Source organism: Diaphorina citri, unplaced genomic scaffold (assembly GCF_000475195.1).
Source record: "Diaphorina citri unplaced genomic scaffold, Diaci psyllid genome assembly version 1.1 scaffold2460, whole genome shotgun sequence".
Lineage (NCBI taxonomy): Eukaryota > Metazoa > Arthropoda > Insecta > Hemiptera > Psyllidae > Diaphorina > Diaphorina citri.
This window is the reverse complement of record NW_007379882.1, coordinates 17,493-36,063: the sequence shown is the minus strand read 5'-3', so window position 1 is coordinate 36,063 and position 18,571 is coordinate 17,493. Positions and strand designations below refer to the sequence as shown.

Here is an 18,571-nt window from a genome sequence, read left to right as displayed (position 1 = left end):
CGAACTCTAGGACCTTCAGTCTCTCCCCTTAGCCCCGGGTAGGTATCCATAAAATCATCAAGTAAGAACACACATGGCCAATAATGGCACAGCAAAACATATACCTAAATAAATTGAAAAAATGGGATTTGGTATCAGTCTATTCCCCTAGTATCCATCAAAATATCAAACAAGAACACACATGGTCACTCGTAAAACATATACATATTATAAAGGATTAAACACATTGAAAAATCGGATTTGATAATTAATTTTTTAATAACCAACAAGTACCTACCTAGGTGTTAGTATTTGTTTTTCCACGAATAACCAATGAAAGTGTTAAACATTGTATTATGTTTTTACGCACGGAAAGCTAATAAACAAGCAATAATTAATTTATTACCTGCTCCTAGGTGTGGTTAATAATAATTAGTCTCAGATTTATAGCCAAATGCATAGGTAATATAGGTATATCCACCAATATTACAGGTATTCTAGGTACCTATTTATGATTAAAGGGAAATTAGGTACAAAAAAATTGACATGTGTACACCTGTTCATAGGTTTGATATCTTACTTATACGATACCTACCTAACCTATGGTACGTACCTTATGAAAAGTCGTGCCTAGAGTCTAGAGGTACCTACTTGTATTGTCAAAACACTGCAAAGTGTCAGCCATGAAATAGCTTAATTGTCTACTTCTTGGAATGCAATATCCATATGCAATACTAATTAATTTCCATACATAATATGCACAAGGTACATACATAATTTACGATCTTTTGGTGGTCAAATCTCCTGATATCATAAACTTGCTAGGTAGATAAATATATTTAGATAGCAGTTTCAAAATTCAAAAAGACGAAGAAGAAAAACTGCCTAAGCAACAGAGGGGGCAAAAAGGCAAGAGAATAACTTATAGCCTTTTGCCCTTTTGCATAGGTGAATGATATCTTTTTGTATCTGCTATACACCGGGGTGATGGTCTCTAGCTCTAGCCATGTTAAATTGGCTGGCTCGTCCTGATAAGCTCTGTGGTAAGCAGACGCTTGTGTAGGTATTAACGCATCTACTTCTTCTTCTCATAAATCCATTTCTCCGAATGGTGAGTATAGTCGTGTAACTCCGATGGGGTAAACCAAAGGCCGATCTCCTTCTGGGCCGAATCGCCTGAATCGGAGCCGTGAATTATGTTGCGCCCGGTTTGAACGCACAGATCGCCCCGGATGGTTCCCGGAATGCAATCGGCCGGGTTGGTAGCGCCAAGCATGGATCGGCCAACTTTGATCACGTTCAGGCCCTCCCATACCATCGGGACCACGGGACCTGGAGAAACAAGGGAAATGGACAACAGTTAGGCCCTAGGAAATAATTCTAATAGAAATTGGGGCCTGCCTTACTATTATGATGATGGGTTCGAAAAACTAACATCATCGTCATAGTTAGGCCCCGGTTCCTAATGGGATTGCTTCCTATTGCTATGCAGAGTCAGGGAATCAAAAGGTGCCTCTCACTGGAAAACGATCACGTTCAGGCCCTCCCATACCATCGGGACCACGGGACCTGGAGAAACAAGGGAAATGGACAACAGTTAGGCCCTAGGAAATAATTCGAAAAACTAACATCATCGTCATAGTTGCTATGCAGAGTCAGGGAATCAAAAGATGCCTCTCACTGGAAAACGAGGAAATTTAATGGCTTTACCTAGCCTACGTAATTTTAGATATTTTGCCGTTTAGCCTATGAATACCCGGTCCTATAAGCAGTTAAGCAATTAAATAGGTCTACAACTCTAGAAGACTTATTTCCACATATTCTTTAGCGCCTAGCATGGATCGGCCAACTTTGATCACGTTCAGGCCCTCCCATACCATCGGGACCACGGGACCTGGAGAAACAACGGAAATGGACAATATAGTTAGGCCCTAAGAAATAATTCTAATAGAAATTGGGGCCTGTCTAACTATTATGATGATGGGTTCGAAAAAATAACATCATCGTCATAGTTAGGCCCCAATTCTTAATGGGATTGCTTCCTATTGCTATGCAGAGTCAGGGAATCAAAAGATGCCTCTCACTGGAAAACGGGGAAATTTAATGGCTTTACCTAGCCTGAGTAATTTTAGATATTTTGCCGTTTAGCCTATGAATACCCGGTCCTAGCAGTCAAGCAATTAAATAGGTCTACAACTCTAGAAGACTTATGTATTTCCACATGTTCTTTATTGAATCCTGCTCCTAGGACCTTGGGTGGTCAAAGGCTTGTCTCGCCTTCTGTCTCATTTGAAGCCAAGAAGTCCTGAACGTTTGACCTTTATACACTAATACATTTCACACTCACCGGAAGACATATACTTGATCAGACTCTCAAAAAACGGCTTGTCCTTCAACGCAGCATAGTGGGTTCTCAACAACTTATCATCGGCCTGAACAAACTTCATCGCTATCAGCTTGAACCCCTTTTCTTCGAATCGCTGTACGATTTTGCCCACCAGACCGCGCTGCACACCGTCCGGTTTAATCATGATGAAGGTTCGCTCCTTGTTGGGGGAGGCAGTGGCGTAGAGGGCGCATTGGAGGAGAAAACAGACGAGGAGCTTGGAGTCCATGTTGGGGAGAGTCTGAGGAGGAAATAAAGTTATGGTTGTCAGTAGTTATTGCACCAGTTGGGTTTTAAGCCAACGGCAATAGGACGTTGAATGCATCAGTTTCCATGTTCCCAATAAAGAACTGAAGTGAAGCAACGTTAAGCGTGGTTGATATCAAGGCGGGTGACCATCCGGATCATCACAAGAGCTTTAAAATTGAAACTATAATAGCACAACTTCATGTTGTTAAAAAAAAACTGACAAGCCGCGTCATTCAAAAAGGTTGCCCAGCCTTGGATTCGATCGAAAACTTAACGAAAGATCCGTACACAAGAAGCTCACTCCGAGGCTTAGGTGTAGGGGCAAACAGACCTAAAGGATGGGTTAGGCTTCTACGGATCTAACAAAAGATCTTACCGGAACTCGATTCACTCGATCTAATACCGTCCGATCTCAGAATCGCTACGATCCAATTTCCAGACCGATTTATGTGCACGAAGTTCGTCAGTACCTCACTATGGACTAAGCTCTGGTAATTAAATTCTGCCGGTGTTACAACATCTAAATAGGGTCTCCAATGATGTGTCATACATTATTACTTTATAAATATTATTACTATCATTATTATTAGTAGTAGTAGTAGAATTGGTGTGTAATTGACAAAGTGTTGGTTATTAATATTTTTAATGAAATAATTATGACAAATGATTGAATGTCTGCCGGTGTTACAACATCTAAATAGGGTCTCCAATGATGTGTCATACATTATTACTTTATAAATATTATTACTATCATTATTATTATTAGAATTAATCTATTAGTAGTAGTAGAATTGGTGTGTAATTGACAAAGTGTTGGTTATTAATATTTTTAATGAAATAATTATGACAAATAATTGAATGATAATAACAATAATGATAATATTGGTAGTATTAGGAATAATAATAATTGGGTATAGTATAGTATAGAACTCTATAGTAGTCTATATTTGAACTGATTTGACAAGGTGATAGTGCGACGCGACGTTTAGTTTTGATTTCATATCCAAAACTTGTAGTATTGGTATTATGTAGGTATGTTTTATTTTTATACAAAACTTATCACATAGTTGGTATTATGTATGTTTCATTTTGGTGTTATTGATTGATTCAAATGAAAGTATATTGGGAATGACAGAAAAGAGCTCGATTATTACTAGGTATCGTACTGATAATGCGACGCGACGTTTAGTTTTGATTTCATATCCAAAACTTGTAGTATTATGTATGATGTATGTTATATGTTTTATTTTTATACAAAACTTATCACATAGTTGGTATTATGTATGTTTCATTTTGGTGTTATTGATTGATTCGAATGAAAGTATATTGGGAATGACAGAAAAGAGCTCGATTATTACTAGGTATTGTACTGTTAATGGTCTGCATGAAAATTTTGAAATCAACCAATCAGAATGATTAATCCAAGAGTTAAACTTCAACCGAGTTGAAACACTGATTGTGGTGATTGCGATTAGTCCAACTTTTGGGTATCCTACAACTGCTTTTAAATTCAACCAAATAAACCCGTCAATTATGGTGGTTCGTTTAATCGTTTATGTGATAATACATAATTCACGGCTCCGATTCAGGCGATTCGGCCCAGAAGGAGATCGGCCTTTGGTTTACCCCATCGGAGTTACACGACTATACTCATCATTCGGAGAAATGGATTTATGAGAAGAAGAAGTAGATGCGTTAATACCTATACAAGCGTCTGCTTACCACAGAGCTTATCAGGACGAGCCAGCCAATTTAACATGGCTAGAGCTAGAGACTATCACCCCGGTGTATAGCAGATACAAAAAGATATCTTTTCTTTATTCTGCTATTGCCATTCGGCGAAAGCTAAAGCAGCTAAAAGAACAACAACAATAACAGAGCTTAAAAAGACGTTGATTTATGATCAAGATAAAAGAAGTGAGGACAGGATTCAAGGAGGTTAAATTAAGGCAAAATTCTGGCGAATCGTTAGGAGTAAAGGTGACATGGTGACACCTTCGGTGTATAGCAGATACAAAAAGATATCTTTTCTTTATTCTGCTATTGCCATTCGGCGAAAGCTAAAGCAGCTAAAAGAACAACAACAACAACAGAGCTTAAAAAGACGTTGATTTATGATCAAGATAAAAGAAGTGAGGACAGGATTCAAGGAGGTTAAATTTAAGGCAAAATTCTGGCGAATTATTAGGAGTAAAGGTGACACGTTTAGTTTAGATTCGGCGAAAGCTAAAGCAGCTAAAAGAACAACAACAACAACAGAGCTTAAAAAGACGTTGATTTATGATCAAGATAAAAGAAGTGAGGATGGGATTCAAGGAGGTTAAATTTAAGGCAAAATTCTGGCGAATCGTTAGGAGTAAAGGTGACACGTTTTGGTCGTTTAGTTTAGATGCATTGTCTGTGATACCAAATTTAGAAACAAAAATCAAATTCTATACTATGGGAAGTAGCTACAGTTTATGATATCAGGAGATTTGACCACCAAAAGATCGTAAATTATGTACATATGTACCTTGTGCATATTATGTATGTAAATTAATTATTAGTATTGCATATGGATATTGCATTCCAAGAAGTAGACAATTAAACCGCCCACCTAAAAAACGTACCATTTATTGGCCCACCTGCCCACATTTATTTTTCTAATTTTTGTTTTTATTACTACAATTTTGGAATACTACTGGTTTGATAGCATTCTTTAAGCCCTTTCTTTTGATAACATGGCTGACACTTTGAAGTGTTTTGACAATACAAGTAGGTACCTCTAGGCACGACTTTTCATAAGGTACGTACCATAGGTTAGGTAGGCACCTTATAAGTAAGATATCAAACCTATTAACAGGTGTACCTACATGTCAATTTTTTACACCTAGTTTCCCTTTAATCATAAATAGGTACCTAGAATACCTGTAATATTGGTGTGGCGTATGGTACAGGTGGGCCAATAAATGGTACGTTTTTTAGGTGGGCGAATAAATGGTACACTTACCCTATGTACTGTAGAAAAAACATCTGTAAATAGGTAATCATTATTTAATTACCTTATATGTATTTTAGGTATACCTCATCTGTACATAAATAATCTCAATAAATTATTGCTAATAACTACATTATTAGAACACTATATTTATATGTTTTATGCATGTACAGTATTGTACAGTGTACACGTTACACGACCAAGAATATCCAATAGTTTAGCCCAGTCAGCAAAATCTGCGATAAAATTCCATACCTCGGCTGGGATTGAACCCACGCCCTCCTGTTTTGGCGAGCGCCTTGACCACTACACCACCGAGGTAGGTAAATCTAAATCTAAATAAAGCACTATATGTATACTAATCCCTCCCCCCTCTATTCTATAAAGTCGTTACCATTTCAATGCAAATTCGCTGAACTACTCATAAGCTTATCTCCGCCTAAAGACAGACACCGAGGCGAATACAATAGTCCGTCCCTTATACCTTTTTATTACTATTGTAATAGTAAAGGGAGGACGGACTAAAAATGGAATTTGGTCTATTCCCCTAGTATCCATCAAAATATCAACCAAGAACACACATGGTCACTTGGTCACTCGTAAAACATATACATATAAATGATTAAACACATTGAAAAATCGGATTTGATAATTAATTTTTTAATAACCAACAAGTACCTACCTAGGTGTTAGTATTTGTTTTTCCACGAATAACCAATGAAAGTGTTAAACATTGTATTATGTTTTTACGCACGGAAAGCTAATAAACAAGCAATAATTAATTTATTACCTGCTCCTAGGTGTGGTTAATAATAATTAGTCTCAGATTTATAGCCAAATGCATAGGTAATATAGGTACAATATAGGTATATCCACCAATATTACAGGTATTCTAGGTACCTATTTATGATTAAAGGGAAACTAGGTATAAAAAATTGACATGTAGGTACACCTGTTAATAGGTTTGATATCTTACTCATACGGTACCTACCTAACCTATGGTACGTACCTTATGAAAAGTCGTGCCTAGAGGTACCTACTTGTATTGTCAACACACTGCAAAGTGTCAGCCATGAAATCGTTTAATTGTCTATTTCTTGGAATGCAATATCAATATGCAATACTAATTAATTTCCATACATAATATGCACAAGGTACATATGTACATAATTTACGATCTTTTGGTGGTCAAATCTCCTGATATCATAAACTTGCTAGGTAGATAAATATATTTAGATAGTAGTTTTAAAATTAAAAAAGGCGAAGAAAAAGAAAAATGCCTAAGCAACAGAGGGGGCAAAAAGGCAAGAGAATAACTTATAGCCTTTTGCCCTTTTGCATAGGTGAATCAGGAGCCTTTTGCCACTATTTATTCTGACAAAAGGCTCTTTAACTCTAAAACTTTGACCTACAAACAATATAGGTTTAAGTGTGAAGAGCACTATGGTTTGCAAATCCTCAAAACCCTCTCAATAACAAAAACAATCTCCTTACAGTAAAACCAAACCAAAACGAACCGCACTCATCCCCAAAAAGAATCATAAGTCGAAAACATACCTCCTCAAAATGAAGACTTCAACGCGCCTCTTTCTCTTACGAACACAAGTGTAATCCATCGCAAAGTCGATCTTGAAACCCCAAACCCCAAAGAAGCTCTTCACCAAAGTGTGAATCAGGTCCTTGTGAACCAGAAAGATAAGGTCCATGTGACCAAACCAAACCCGTACAATCTTCTCCACCGAACTCTAAGCACATCCATTTTCACTTTCAACCCTTCCAAAGCTCCTCAAAATGAAGACTTCAACGCGCCTCTTTCTCTTACGAACACAAGTGTAATCCATCGCAAAGTCGATCTTGAAACCCCAAACCCCGAAGAAGCTGTTCCTAAAAGTGTGAACCAAAGCGATACTTATAAGGTCTATGTGACCAAACCAAACCCGTACAATCTTCTCCACCGAGCTCTAAGCACATCCATTTTCACTTTCAACTCTTCCAAAGTACGATTCGCCAGAATTTTGCCTTAAATTTAACCTCCTTGAATCCCATCCTCACTTCTTTTATCTTGATTATAAATCAACGTCTTTTAAGCTCTGTGATAAGCATACGCATGTGTAAGCTCTGTGGTAAGCATACGCATGTGTAAGCTCTGTGGTAAGCATACGCATGTGATAGGTAATATACAATATAGGTATATCCACCAATATTACAGGTATTCTAGGTACCTATTTATGATTAAAGGGAAACTAGGTATATTCAGAAAACACCCCCCCTTTATCCATGAGGCATGAGAGCAAAAGAAATAGGTAACCCCATTTCAAAACCTGCCAATACTGAGCATCGAACTCTAGGACCTTCAGTCTCTCCCCTTAGCCCCGGGTAGGTATCCATAAAATCATCAAGTAAGAACACACATGGCCAATAATGGCACAGCAAAACATATACCTAAATAAATTGAAAAAATGGGATTTGGTATCAGTCTATTCCCCTAGTATCCATCAAAATATCAACCAAGAACACACATGGTCACTCGTAAAACATATACATATTATAAAGGATTAAACACATTGAAAAATCGGATTTGATAATTAATTTTTTAATAACCAACAAGTACCTACCTAGGTGTTAGTATTTGTTTTTCCACGAATAACCAATGAAAGTGTTAAACATTGTATTATGGATTAAACACATTGAAAAATCGGATTTGATAATTAATTTTTTAATAACCAACAAGTACCTACCTAGGTGTTAGTATTTGTTTTTCCACTAATAACCAATGAAAGTGTTGAACATTGTATTATGTTTTTACGCACGGAAAACTAATAAACAAGCAATAATTAATTTATTACCTGCTCCTAGGTGTGGTTAATAATAATTAGTCTCAGATTTATAGCCAAATGCATAGGTAATATAGGTACAATATAGGTATATCCACCAATATTACAGGTATTCTAGGTACCTATTTATGATTAAAGGGAAACTAGGTATAAAAAATTGACATGTAGGTACACCTGTTAATAGGTTTGATATCTTACTCATACGGTACCTACCTAACCTATGGTACGTACCTTATGAAAAGTCGTGCCTAGAGGTACCTACTTGTATTGTCAACACACTGCAAAGTGTCAGCCATGAAATCGTTTAATTGTCTATTTCTTGGAATGCAATATCAATATGCAATACTAATTAATTTCCATACATAATATGCACAAGGTACATATGTACATAATTTACGATCTTTTGGTGGTCAAATCTCCTGATATCATAAACTTGCTAGGTAGATAAATATATTTAGATAGTAGTTTTAAAATTAAAAAAGGCGAAGAAAAAGAAAAATGCCTAAGCAACAGAGGGGGCAAAAAGGCAAGAGAATAACTTATAGCCTTTTGCCCTTTTGCATAGGTGAATCAGGAGCCTTTTGCCACTATTTATTCTGACAAAAGGCTCTTTAACTCTAAAACTTTGACCTACAAACAATATAGGTTTAAGTGTGAAGAGCACTATGGTTTGCAAATCCTCAAAACCCTCTCAATAACAAAAACAATCTCCTTACAGTAAAACCAAACCAAAACGAACCGCACTCATCCCCAAAAAGAATCATAAGTCGAAAACATACCTCCTCAAAATGAAGACTTCAACGCGCCTCTTTCTCTTACGAACACAAGTGTAATCCATCGCAAAGTCGATCTTGAAACCCCAAACCCCGAAGAAGCTGTTCCTAAAAGTGTGAACCAAAGCGATACTTATAAGGTCTATGTGACCAAACCAAACCCGTACAATCTTCTCCACCGAACTCTAAGCACATCCATTTTCACTTTCAACCCTTCCAAAGCCAAGTGTTTCCCGAGGAAAGTCTCCGGGAGTCTTTACCGCTCGTTATCGCATGAAGACACCTCGTGTTCCGCCAACCAACCAGATCGGGGTGTCCACCGTAGCGGCAAACTCAAATTTTCGCCGCCCCCCGAAACCCCCGAAGGGACCAAGTTATGCCGATCGATTTCTTCCGCTCCTCCACCTACATCAGCACTAGCATCCGTGGCATCATCAATTTCATCAACAGATAAGAAGCAGAGACATGGCAATGTGTGTGTTATCAAACCTATTCGTAGCAAAGGAGCAAAGGCATTTAGTTCGAAGCGAGACTTTGCTGCCAAGTCTAGCATCATCCGCAGTCATAGAGCTTATCTTCTCTCTTCGATTTCGGGACGATAAGACCATAGAAGTTACAGTTCCCTCTGTCAAACCTCTTAAAAAAAAAAAATAATTTTTATACAAAACTTATCACATAGTTGGTATTATGTATGTTTCATTTTGGTGTTATGGATTGATTCAAATGAAAGTATATTGGGAATGACAGAAAAGAGCTCGATTATTACTAGGTATTGTACTGTTAATGGTCTGCAATCTGATTGGCTGAAAAATTTTAATACTGGTCACAATAGATCTACAGAGGTCGCAGTGTTAATTGCATACTCTCTTGGGAGAGGAGCAACCAGTCCCATAATAAATAATGAAAAAAAATCGTACCGTTAATGGTCTGCAATCTGATTGGCTGAAAATTTTGAAATCAACCAATCAGAATGATTAATCCAAGAGTTAAACTTCAACCGAGTTGAAACACTGATTGTGGTGATTGCGATTAGTCCAACTTTTGGGTATCCTACAACTGCTTTTAAATTCAACCAAATAAACCCGTCATATGGTGGTTCGTTTAATCGTTTATGTGATAATTTTCTAACATAGTCCGTATTTTGTTCTTTGATTTCAGATGACCCCTGTTCCTCCAAACTTGAATCCTGCTCCCTAATAACACCTATGATCATGCGAAAGAGAGCAATCCCTGTCCAAAAGGTTTATGTGATAATTTTCTAACATAGTCCGTATTTTGTTCTTTGATTTCAGATGACCCCTGTTCCTCCAAACTTGAACCCTGCTCCCTAATAACACCTATGATCATGCAAAAGAGAGCAATCCCTGTCCAAAAGGGTCAGAAAACACCCCCCCTTTATCCATGAGGCATGAGAGCAAAAGAAATAGGTAACCCCATTTCAAAACCTGCCAATAGTGAGCATCGAACTCTAGGACCTTCAGTCTCTCCCCCTAGCCCCCAGTAGGTATCCATAAAATCATCAACTAAGAACACACATGGCCAATAATAGCACAGCAAAACATATAAATAATTAAATAAATTGAAAAAATGGGATTTGGTATCAGTCTATTCCCCTAGTATCCATCAAAATATCAAATGAGGCATGAGAGCAAAAGAAATAGGTAACCCCATTTCAAAACCTGCCAATAGTGAGCATCGAACTCTAGGACCTTCAGTCTCTCCCCTTAGCCCCGAGTAGGAACACACATGGCCAATAATGGCACAGCAAAACAAATAAATAATCAAATAAATGATTAAACACATTGAAAAATCGGATTTGATAATTAATTTTTTAATAACCATGCAACAAGTACCTACCTACTACTTAGGTGTTAGTATTTGTTTTTCCACTAATAACCAATGAAAGTGTTAAACATTGTATTATTTTTTTACGCACGGAAAGCTAATAAACAAGCAATAATTAATTTATTACCTGCTCCTAGGTGTGGTTAATAATAATTAGTCTCAGATTTATAGCCAAATGCATAGGTAATATACAATATAGGTATATCCACCAATATTACAGGTATTCTAGGTACCTATTTATGATTAAAGGGAAACTAGGTATAAAAATTGACATGTAGGTACACCTGTTAATAGGTTTGATATCTTACTCATACGGTACCTACCTAACCTATGGTACGTACCTTATGAAAAGTCGTGCCTAGAGGTACCTACTTGTATTGTCAACACACTGCAAAGTGTCAGCCATGAAATCGTTTAATTGTCTATTTCTTGGAATGCAATATTCATATGCAATACTAATAATTAATTTAAACGGACAACATATTGGCGGTTTCAGAGAAATCGTCAAATGTTTGTTCCTAAACTTTATATTGTTTATGTGTTCACCATAAAAAAAAGGAAAGCAATAAATTGAATCTCTCAAGATTTGAACATTTCTGTAGAAATTTTCTGCTCTGAAAAGGTGGGGAGCTCTTAAGCCCTTTCCACACTTATCTTAAGAGAAGAAACCTTTCCCAGTTATCTATTTAGTACTTTATGTTCGACATTTATGGTTACGTGTGTTGTTTTTATGTTCACTTCTTCAATTATCTTTGTTTAGATGTGGCAAGGGTGTTGTTACCTTTCACCTTTTTGCCCTTATGCTTTCCTTGAAGACATGCAACAGATCTCTAGGACTCCAGATTTTCCCGCCACACACGCTAAGACGGTCTGTGAGACCATCTGAGCGTGTGTGGCTGACCTAACCTGGAAGACTCTTCTAACACCTACATTTCCTTTTTGGATAATAAAACGGACAACATATAGGCGGTTTCGGAGAAATCGTCAAATGTTTGTTCCTAAACTTTATATTGTTTATGTGTTCACCATAAAAAAAGGAAAACAATAAATTGAATCTCCCAACATTTGAACATTTCTGTAGAAATTTTCTGCTCTGAAAAGGTGGGGAGCTCTTAAGCCCTTTCCACACTTATCTTAAGAGAAGAAACCTTTCCCATTTATCTATTTAGTACTTTATGTTCGACATTTATGGTTACGTGTGTTGTTTTTATGTCCACTTCTTCAATTATCTTTGTTTAGATGTGGCAAGGGTGTTACCTTTCACCTTTTTGCCCTTATGCTTTCCTTGAAGACATGCTATTTTGTCAGTTGTGTTCACACACCTCAACTGACATGTTTAATTTAGTTTGGTTCTTCATTTCCTATTCTCCTTTTTCTTGGGACAGTTTTGATTTTTTAAAGCCAATACAATTCAAAGGAAAGGCATGATCAAATCATTTACGCATGTCCTAGGTCGCACTTTTAGATTAAAATCAAAGTGTTGACTCTGACATTGATTAATCAGTGTTTCAAAACTTGCAACACACAATTTTCTCTGGATGATGAAACCTTACTTACTCCTTGAACAAAAAATCCTCAGTAAAAACCCTGATATTTAGTACTTTATGTTCGACATTTATGGTTACGTGTGTTGTTTTTATGTCCACTTCTTCAATTATCTTTGTTTAGATGTGGCAAGGATGTCACCTTTCACCTTTATGCCCTTATGCTTTCCTTGAAGACATGCAACTTTGTCAGTTGTGTCCTCACACAACTCAACTGACATGTTTAATTTAGTTTCAAAGTTGGTTCTTCATTTCCTATTCTCCTTTTTCTTGGGACAATTTTGATTTTTTAAAGCCAATGCAATTCAAAGGAAAGGCATGATCAAATCATTTACGCATGTCCTAGGTCACACTTTTAGATTAAAATCAAAGTGTTGACTCTGACATTGAGTAATCAGTTTCAAAACTTCCAACACACAATTTTCTCTGGATGATGAAACCTTACTTACTCCTTGAACAAAAAATCATCTGTAAAAACCCTGTAAACCTTAGCCTGTAAATCAATCATTCCTGAATTTTTCCATTTCATTTTTTGTAAAAATCAGCGAAATTATCACATAACACACAGTGAAAATCACGTGTGACTTATCTGAGAAAACTTTCTATGCTCCTTTCTCGTGTAGCATTTAGCATTGTGAATTCTGAATCAGTATATTAATCCATGTTTGATGTTCGATAGAGTTTGCTCCATTTACGTCATGCAGCACGCACGAATGCAACTTTGTGTGCACAACTCCAGGTGCATTTTCATTGGTCCGTGCATCACTTCATCAGTTATTCATTCATGTTCACTTATTGTGAATTCTGAATCAGTATATTAATCCATGTTTGATGTTCGATAGAGTTTGCTCCATTTACGTCATGCAGCACGCACGAATGCAAATTTGTGTGCACAACTCCAGGTGCATTTTTATTGGTCCGTGCATCACTTCATCAGTTATTCATTCATGTTCACTTGTTGATTCTATGAGAAATATTAGAATGAATCATATTTTCAGACTTTTCCGACGTTTCACTGTACGAAATTTGACATCCTTTAAAATTGCAGTGAGGCTTCCATATTATGTGTAGGAATTTCATTGAGGTCTGAATGTTTTTGAATGGGGATTTTGACGTCTTTTCACACAACCCGAACACCAATGAACTAGAACTTCCAAAGTCAAGTGTTTCCCGAGGAAAGTCTCCGGGAGTCTTTACCGCTCGTTATCGCATGAAGACACCTCGTGTTCCGCCAACCAACCAGATCGGGGCGTCCACCGTAGCGGCAAACTCAAATTTTCGCCGCCCCCCGAAACCCCCGAAGGGACCAAGTTATGCCGATCGATTTCTTCCGCTCCTCCACCTACATCAGCACTAGCATCCGTGGCATCATCAATTTCATCAACAGATAAGAAGCAGAGACATGGCAATGTGTGTGTTATCAAACCTATTCGTAGCAAAGGAGCAAAGGCATTTAGTTCGAAGCGAGACTTTGCTGCCAAGTCTAGCATCATCCGCAGTCATAGAGCTTATCAGCGGACCTGCTGCATCTCGCGGGCTACGATGAAGCTCAGGGAGCGAATAGTTTTAGGTAAGTAATTAGCCCACCTTTTGTTTTGATTGTCCCACTCTAATTACCTTTTTGTTTTGATAATCCCACTCTGGAACCCTTTTTTTTTCCAGCGGACCTGCTGCATCTCGCGGGCTACGATGAAGCTCAGGGAGCGAATAGTTTTAGGTAAGTAATTAGCCCACCTTTTGTTTTGATCGTCCCACTCTAATTACCTTTTTGTTTTGATAGTCCAACTCTAATTACCTTTTTGTTTTGATAATCCCACTCTGGAACCCTTTTTTTTTTTGAACTAGGCGCTTTAACACTCTTATGATAAGGTCGTTCGTGCCGGCTGAACCCTTTTTGTTTTGATATAACTTTAACTAGAATTAAACTTTTGATAACTAGAACTTGTTTTCTCCCGTGTTTAAATTTCTTTGGCCCAGACTCGTTTGGGCAGTTCAGAGGTGCCTTCTGATCGTTGCGGTTCAGGGTTAGTGGTTCGCTCTTAGTAGAGGTCTTAGTGGAATTTTTCAATTCGGGTTACGTTTTTAAAAGTGGGATTTAGATGATAACAGAGTTATGTTTTCGCTCCAATTTATTTTACGTGCTATCAATTATTGTTTTTCAAATAACATAGAAATCGAACATGTTAATATAAAATAATAAAGCTACATACATTTGTAAGGTCCAAATAAACAATTTTGCTTTCAAGTATGATTTGATAAATCAAGTAATTGAAATTCGGGTTACGTTTTTAAAAGTGGGATTTAGATGATAACAGAGTTATGTTTTCGCTCCAATTTATTTTACGTGCTATCAATTATTGGTTTTCAAATAACATAGAAATCGAACCTGTTAATATAAAATAATAAAGCTACATAAAGCTTCCCAAACGACTTTAAAGTTAAAAAAAAAAAAAATCTTTAACTATCAAAAGTTTCTAAATGAGTGAACATCAAGCGAATTTTTGTCATACCTAGGGATCGAACAATTTACATTCAAGAATCATGTACGTCTCAGCATTTAGTAGGAGCTAGGTATTTGTTTTGTAAAAGAAAAGTCAAAGTATAACAGATGACATCAACCAGGTACTTAGAAAATTTCTTCCTTAAGTTCTAAGCATTTAGTAGGAGCTAGGTATTTGTTTTGTAAAAGAAAAGTCAAAGTATAACAGATGACATCAACCAGGTACTTAGAAAATTTCTTTCTTAAGTTCTAAAGAAAACAAAAAATAATGATAATAACATTAATTTTTCCTTCGCCATAAGCCCTTATTCACGTCATCAAATTGAAATGTCAACGAACAGCAAATGCCAGAAGTCCCAAATATCAAAGTCCTTAATTCCAAATGCCAGGTCATCATGTTTTCCATCAGGAAGAGTTGGAAGAGTTCTGTGTTGAAATCATATTACACAATAAATTGTGTTTGTGTCACTACTTCTTACCTATGAACTCTCAACATTACTTCATAGCTTCATACATACATTCCAAATGCCAGGTCATCATGTTTTCCATCAGGAAGAGTTGGAAGAGTTCTGTGTTGAAATCATATTACACAATAAATTGTGTTTGTCTCACTACTTCTTAATGAACTCTCAACATTACTTCATAGCTTCATACATAGTATGAACTCTCAAAGGCTTAATATATGTAGCTCCTAGTCAAGGTCAAAGGCTAGTTTACACTAAACTCGGTCCAGTGACGTGTTTACCGGTCATACATACACATAGTATGAACTCTCAAAGGCTTAATATAGCTCCTAGTCAAGGTCAAAGGCTAGTTTACACTAAACTCGGTCCAGTGGCGTGTTTACCGGCTGTTTTGATAGTGACACTGAAAATTCAATTCAACCTGTCATCTATGTTAACTTAACCTTATCAGAGGTTTATTCAAATCTATACATCTTTTTGTTTAGGTATTGGTCTAAGTTAGTTTAGTGTATAAGTAATCAGTAATGCCCCCAAAAAACACTTCGTGTTGAAAAATGAACGTAAGGAGTAATGAGACATCTACTCCAGTGACGTGTTTACCGGCTGTTTTGATAGTGACACTGAAAATTCAATTCAACCTGTCATCTATGTTAACTTGTTAACTTAACCTTATCAGAGGTTTATTCAAACCTATACATCTTTTTGTTTAGGTATTGGTCTAAGTTTAGTGCATAAGTAATCAGTAATGCCCCCAAAAAACACTTCGTGTTGAAAAATGAACGTAAGGAGTAACTGTCATCTATGTTAACTTAACCTTATCAGAGGTTTATTCAAATCTATACATCTTTTTGTTTAGGTATTGGTCTAAGTTAGTTTAGTGCATAAGTAATCAGTAATGCCCCCAAAAAAACACTTCGTGTTGAAAAATGAACGTAAGGAGTAATCAGACATCTACTTAAAATGACCGATGACACTTCTGTTACGTGTTAGGTTGTTGGGGGAGATTTTTCAATCCCACATCCTGATCCAACAGTATCTACGAGGAGACCTAAACTCGGTCCAGTGACGTGTTTACCGGCTGTTTTGATAGTGACACTGAAAATTCAATTCAACCTGTCATCTATGTTAACTTGTTACTTTACCTTATCAGAGGTTTATTCAAACCTATACATTTTTTTGTTTAGGTATTGGTCTAAGTTTAGTGCATAAGTAATCAGTAATGCCCCCAAAAAACACTTCGTGTTGAAAAATGAACGTAAGGAGTAATCAGGCATCTACTTAAAATGACCGATGACACTTCTGTTACGTGTTAGGTTGTTGGGGGAGATTTTTCAATCCCACATCCTGATCAAACAGTATTTACGAGTAGATTTTTCAGGTCTACCTGATAGTGTGTGTGCTCATCAGGTATCACGTGGAACTGATAAGCGGACCTTTTCAGCCGTACCTGCACTTCTGTTACGTGTTAGGTTGTTGGGGGAGATTTTTCAATCCCACATCCTGATCCAACAGTATCTACGAGGAGACTTTTCAGGTCTGGCTGATAGTGTGTATGTACTCATCAGGTATCAGGTCTACCTGATAGTGAGTGGCTGGCCTTAGTTGATAGATACTGCCGAGTGAATTCATTTCGTCGTGACCTGTGACAAATATGTGTATGTATTATTAACCCCATCTGTCCTTTTCTCCCACAGGCATAAGTATATCGGCCGTTCTCTTCACGCTCCTCCTCGTCATGGACCTGCAGATGGACACGGGCTACTCCGGCCAACACCTGGTCTATCCCTCCCACGGCCGCGTCAAATTCGGAGGCGGCGAAAACATCCGAAACGCGTACGACTCCTTCCAGAAGCGTTTCCTTCAGAAGGCCAACGCCTCCCATGTACCGTCCAAAGAGATCTCCAACTCGCTGAACCTTTTCGGGAACGTGGTCAGGGATATTGAAAATCGGCCTCAGCGTCAGTTTAACGCGCCAGCGATCGACCAGCCGGGACAATTCGAAGCCCCGGGACAGTTTGACGCTCCCGGTCCGTTTGACGTTCTCGATTCGGCAAACTATCACGGGGATAGGAACGACCTCAATAATCGGCGCGTTTTCCAGGAAAACCAAGTCCGGGAACAGCACGATAACTTTAACGATTTGAACGATTTCCTCATTAACAATCCGGTGTCGGCGGGTGGAAGATCGGGTAGAAAATCGGGTGCTGGTGTCGGAGGCGATTCGGGAGACTCGGGACCTCTGGAGGACCCGATCATTGTGGTGTCGGAAGAAGATAGTGAACTGGACAACCCGACCTTGCAGGATCTGCTGGGATTGGAGCTACCGTGAGTAGAAATTTCTCTTTATTAAATTTTCATTTGCTTAAAGGAGATTTCATGAAGGGGATTATTTTTTTATTCATTTATTCCAAGTTTAAATTCTTGAATGAAGCAATTTGATCGGTTAAAAAGATCGAAATCAACCAATCAGAGCCCTTAATCTTTATCTGAGTTTAAAGTATTGGCTATTGGCTGACTGTCTAGCTGGTCTGATTGACTAAAAAGTTTGAAATCAACCAATCAGATTCCCCAATCCTGAAGTTAAACTTGAACTCTGTGGTCCTGACCAAATTGTTTGGAAGTTTTTGCACTTTACAATAATATTTCTCTTAATTAACGAGTTTTGGCTCCTGCTCATGCGCAGAACTTTCTTGGAAAAAATTAACTACCGTGAGTAGAAATTTCTCTTTATTAAATTTTCATTTGCTTAAAGGAGATTTCATGAAGGGGATTATTTTTTTATTCATTTATTCTAAGTTTAAATTCTTGAATGAAGCGATTTGATTGGTTGAAAAGATCGAAATCAACCAATCAGAGCCCTTAATCTTTATCTGAGTTTAAAGTATTGGCTATTGGCTGTCTAGCTGGTCTGATTGACTAAAAAGTTTGAAATCAACCAATCAGATTCCCCAATCCTGAAGTTAAACTTGAACTCTTGTTGTGGTCCTGACCAAATTGTTTGGAAGTTTTTGCACTTTACA

At 37.5% G+C, this 18,571-nt stretch overlaps 2 protein-coding genes across 2 annotated transcripts; one reads left to right on the top strand and one right to left on the bottom strand.

Annotated features, from left to right (window-relative positions):
* Positions 1-1,035: 1,035 nt before the first annotated feature.
* LOC103518969 (nucleoside diphosphate kinase A-like) lies at positions 1,036-3,133 on the bottom strand. Its single transcript, XM_026830613.1, has 3 exons — positions 2,991-3,133; positions 2,327-2,606; positions 1,036-1,311 (listed from the first exon to the last, which is right to left on the bottom strand). The coding sequence occupies exons 2-3, from the start codon at positions 2,592-2,594 to the stop codon at positions 1,055-1,057; spliced, it is 525 nt and encodes a 174-aa protein (XP_026686414.1). The 5' UTR covers positions 2,595-2,606; positions 2,991-3,133; the 3' UTR covers positions 1,036-1,054.
* Positions 3,134-7,401: 4,268 nt separating this feature from the next.
* Positions 7,402-17,880, top strand: LOC103518968. The gene is made up of 3 exons (XM_026830615.1): positions 7,402-7,588; positions 13,746-14,157; positions 17,246-17,880. The coding sequence occupies exons 2-3, from the start codon at positions 14,130-14,132 to the stop codon at positions 17,878-17,880; spliced, it is 663 nt and encodes a 220-aa protein (XP_026686416.1). The 5' UTR covers positions 7,402-7,588; positions 13,746-14,129.
* Positions 17,881-18,571: the final 691 nt, after the last annotated feature.

Coding starts and splice junctions, on each gene's coding strand:
- LOC103518969 (XM_026830613.1), bottom strand. CDS start 2,594: ATGGACTCCAAGCTCCTCGTCTGTTTTCTCCTCCAATGCGCCCTCTAC. Junction 1,312..2,326: donor GATCAAGTATATGTCTTCCG/GTGAGTGTGAAA, acceptor TTGTTTCTCCAG/GTCCCGTGGTCCCGATGGTA.
- LOC103518968 (XM_026830615.1), top strand. CDS start 14,130: ATGAAGCTCAGGGAGCGAATAGTTTTAG. Junction 14,158..17,245: donor CAGGGAGCGAATAGTTTTAG/GTAAGTAATTAG, acceptor TTTCTCCCACAG/GCATAAGTATATCGGCCGTT.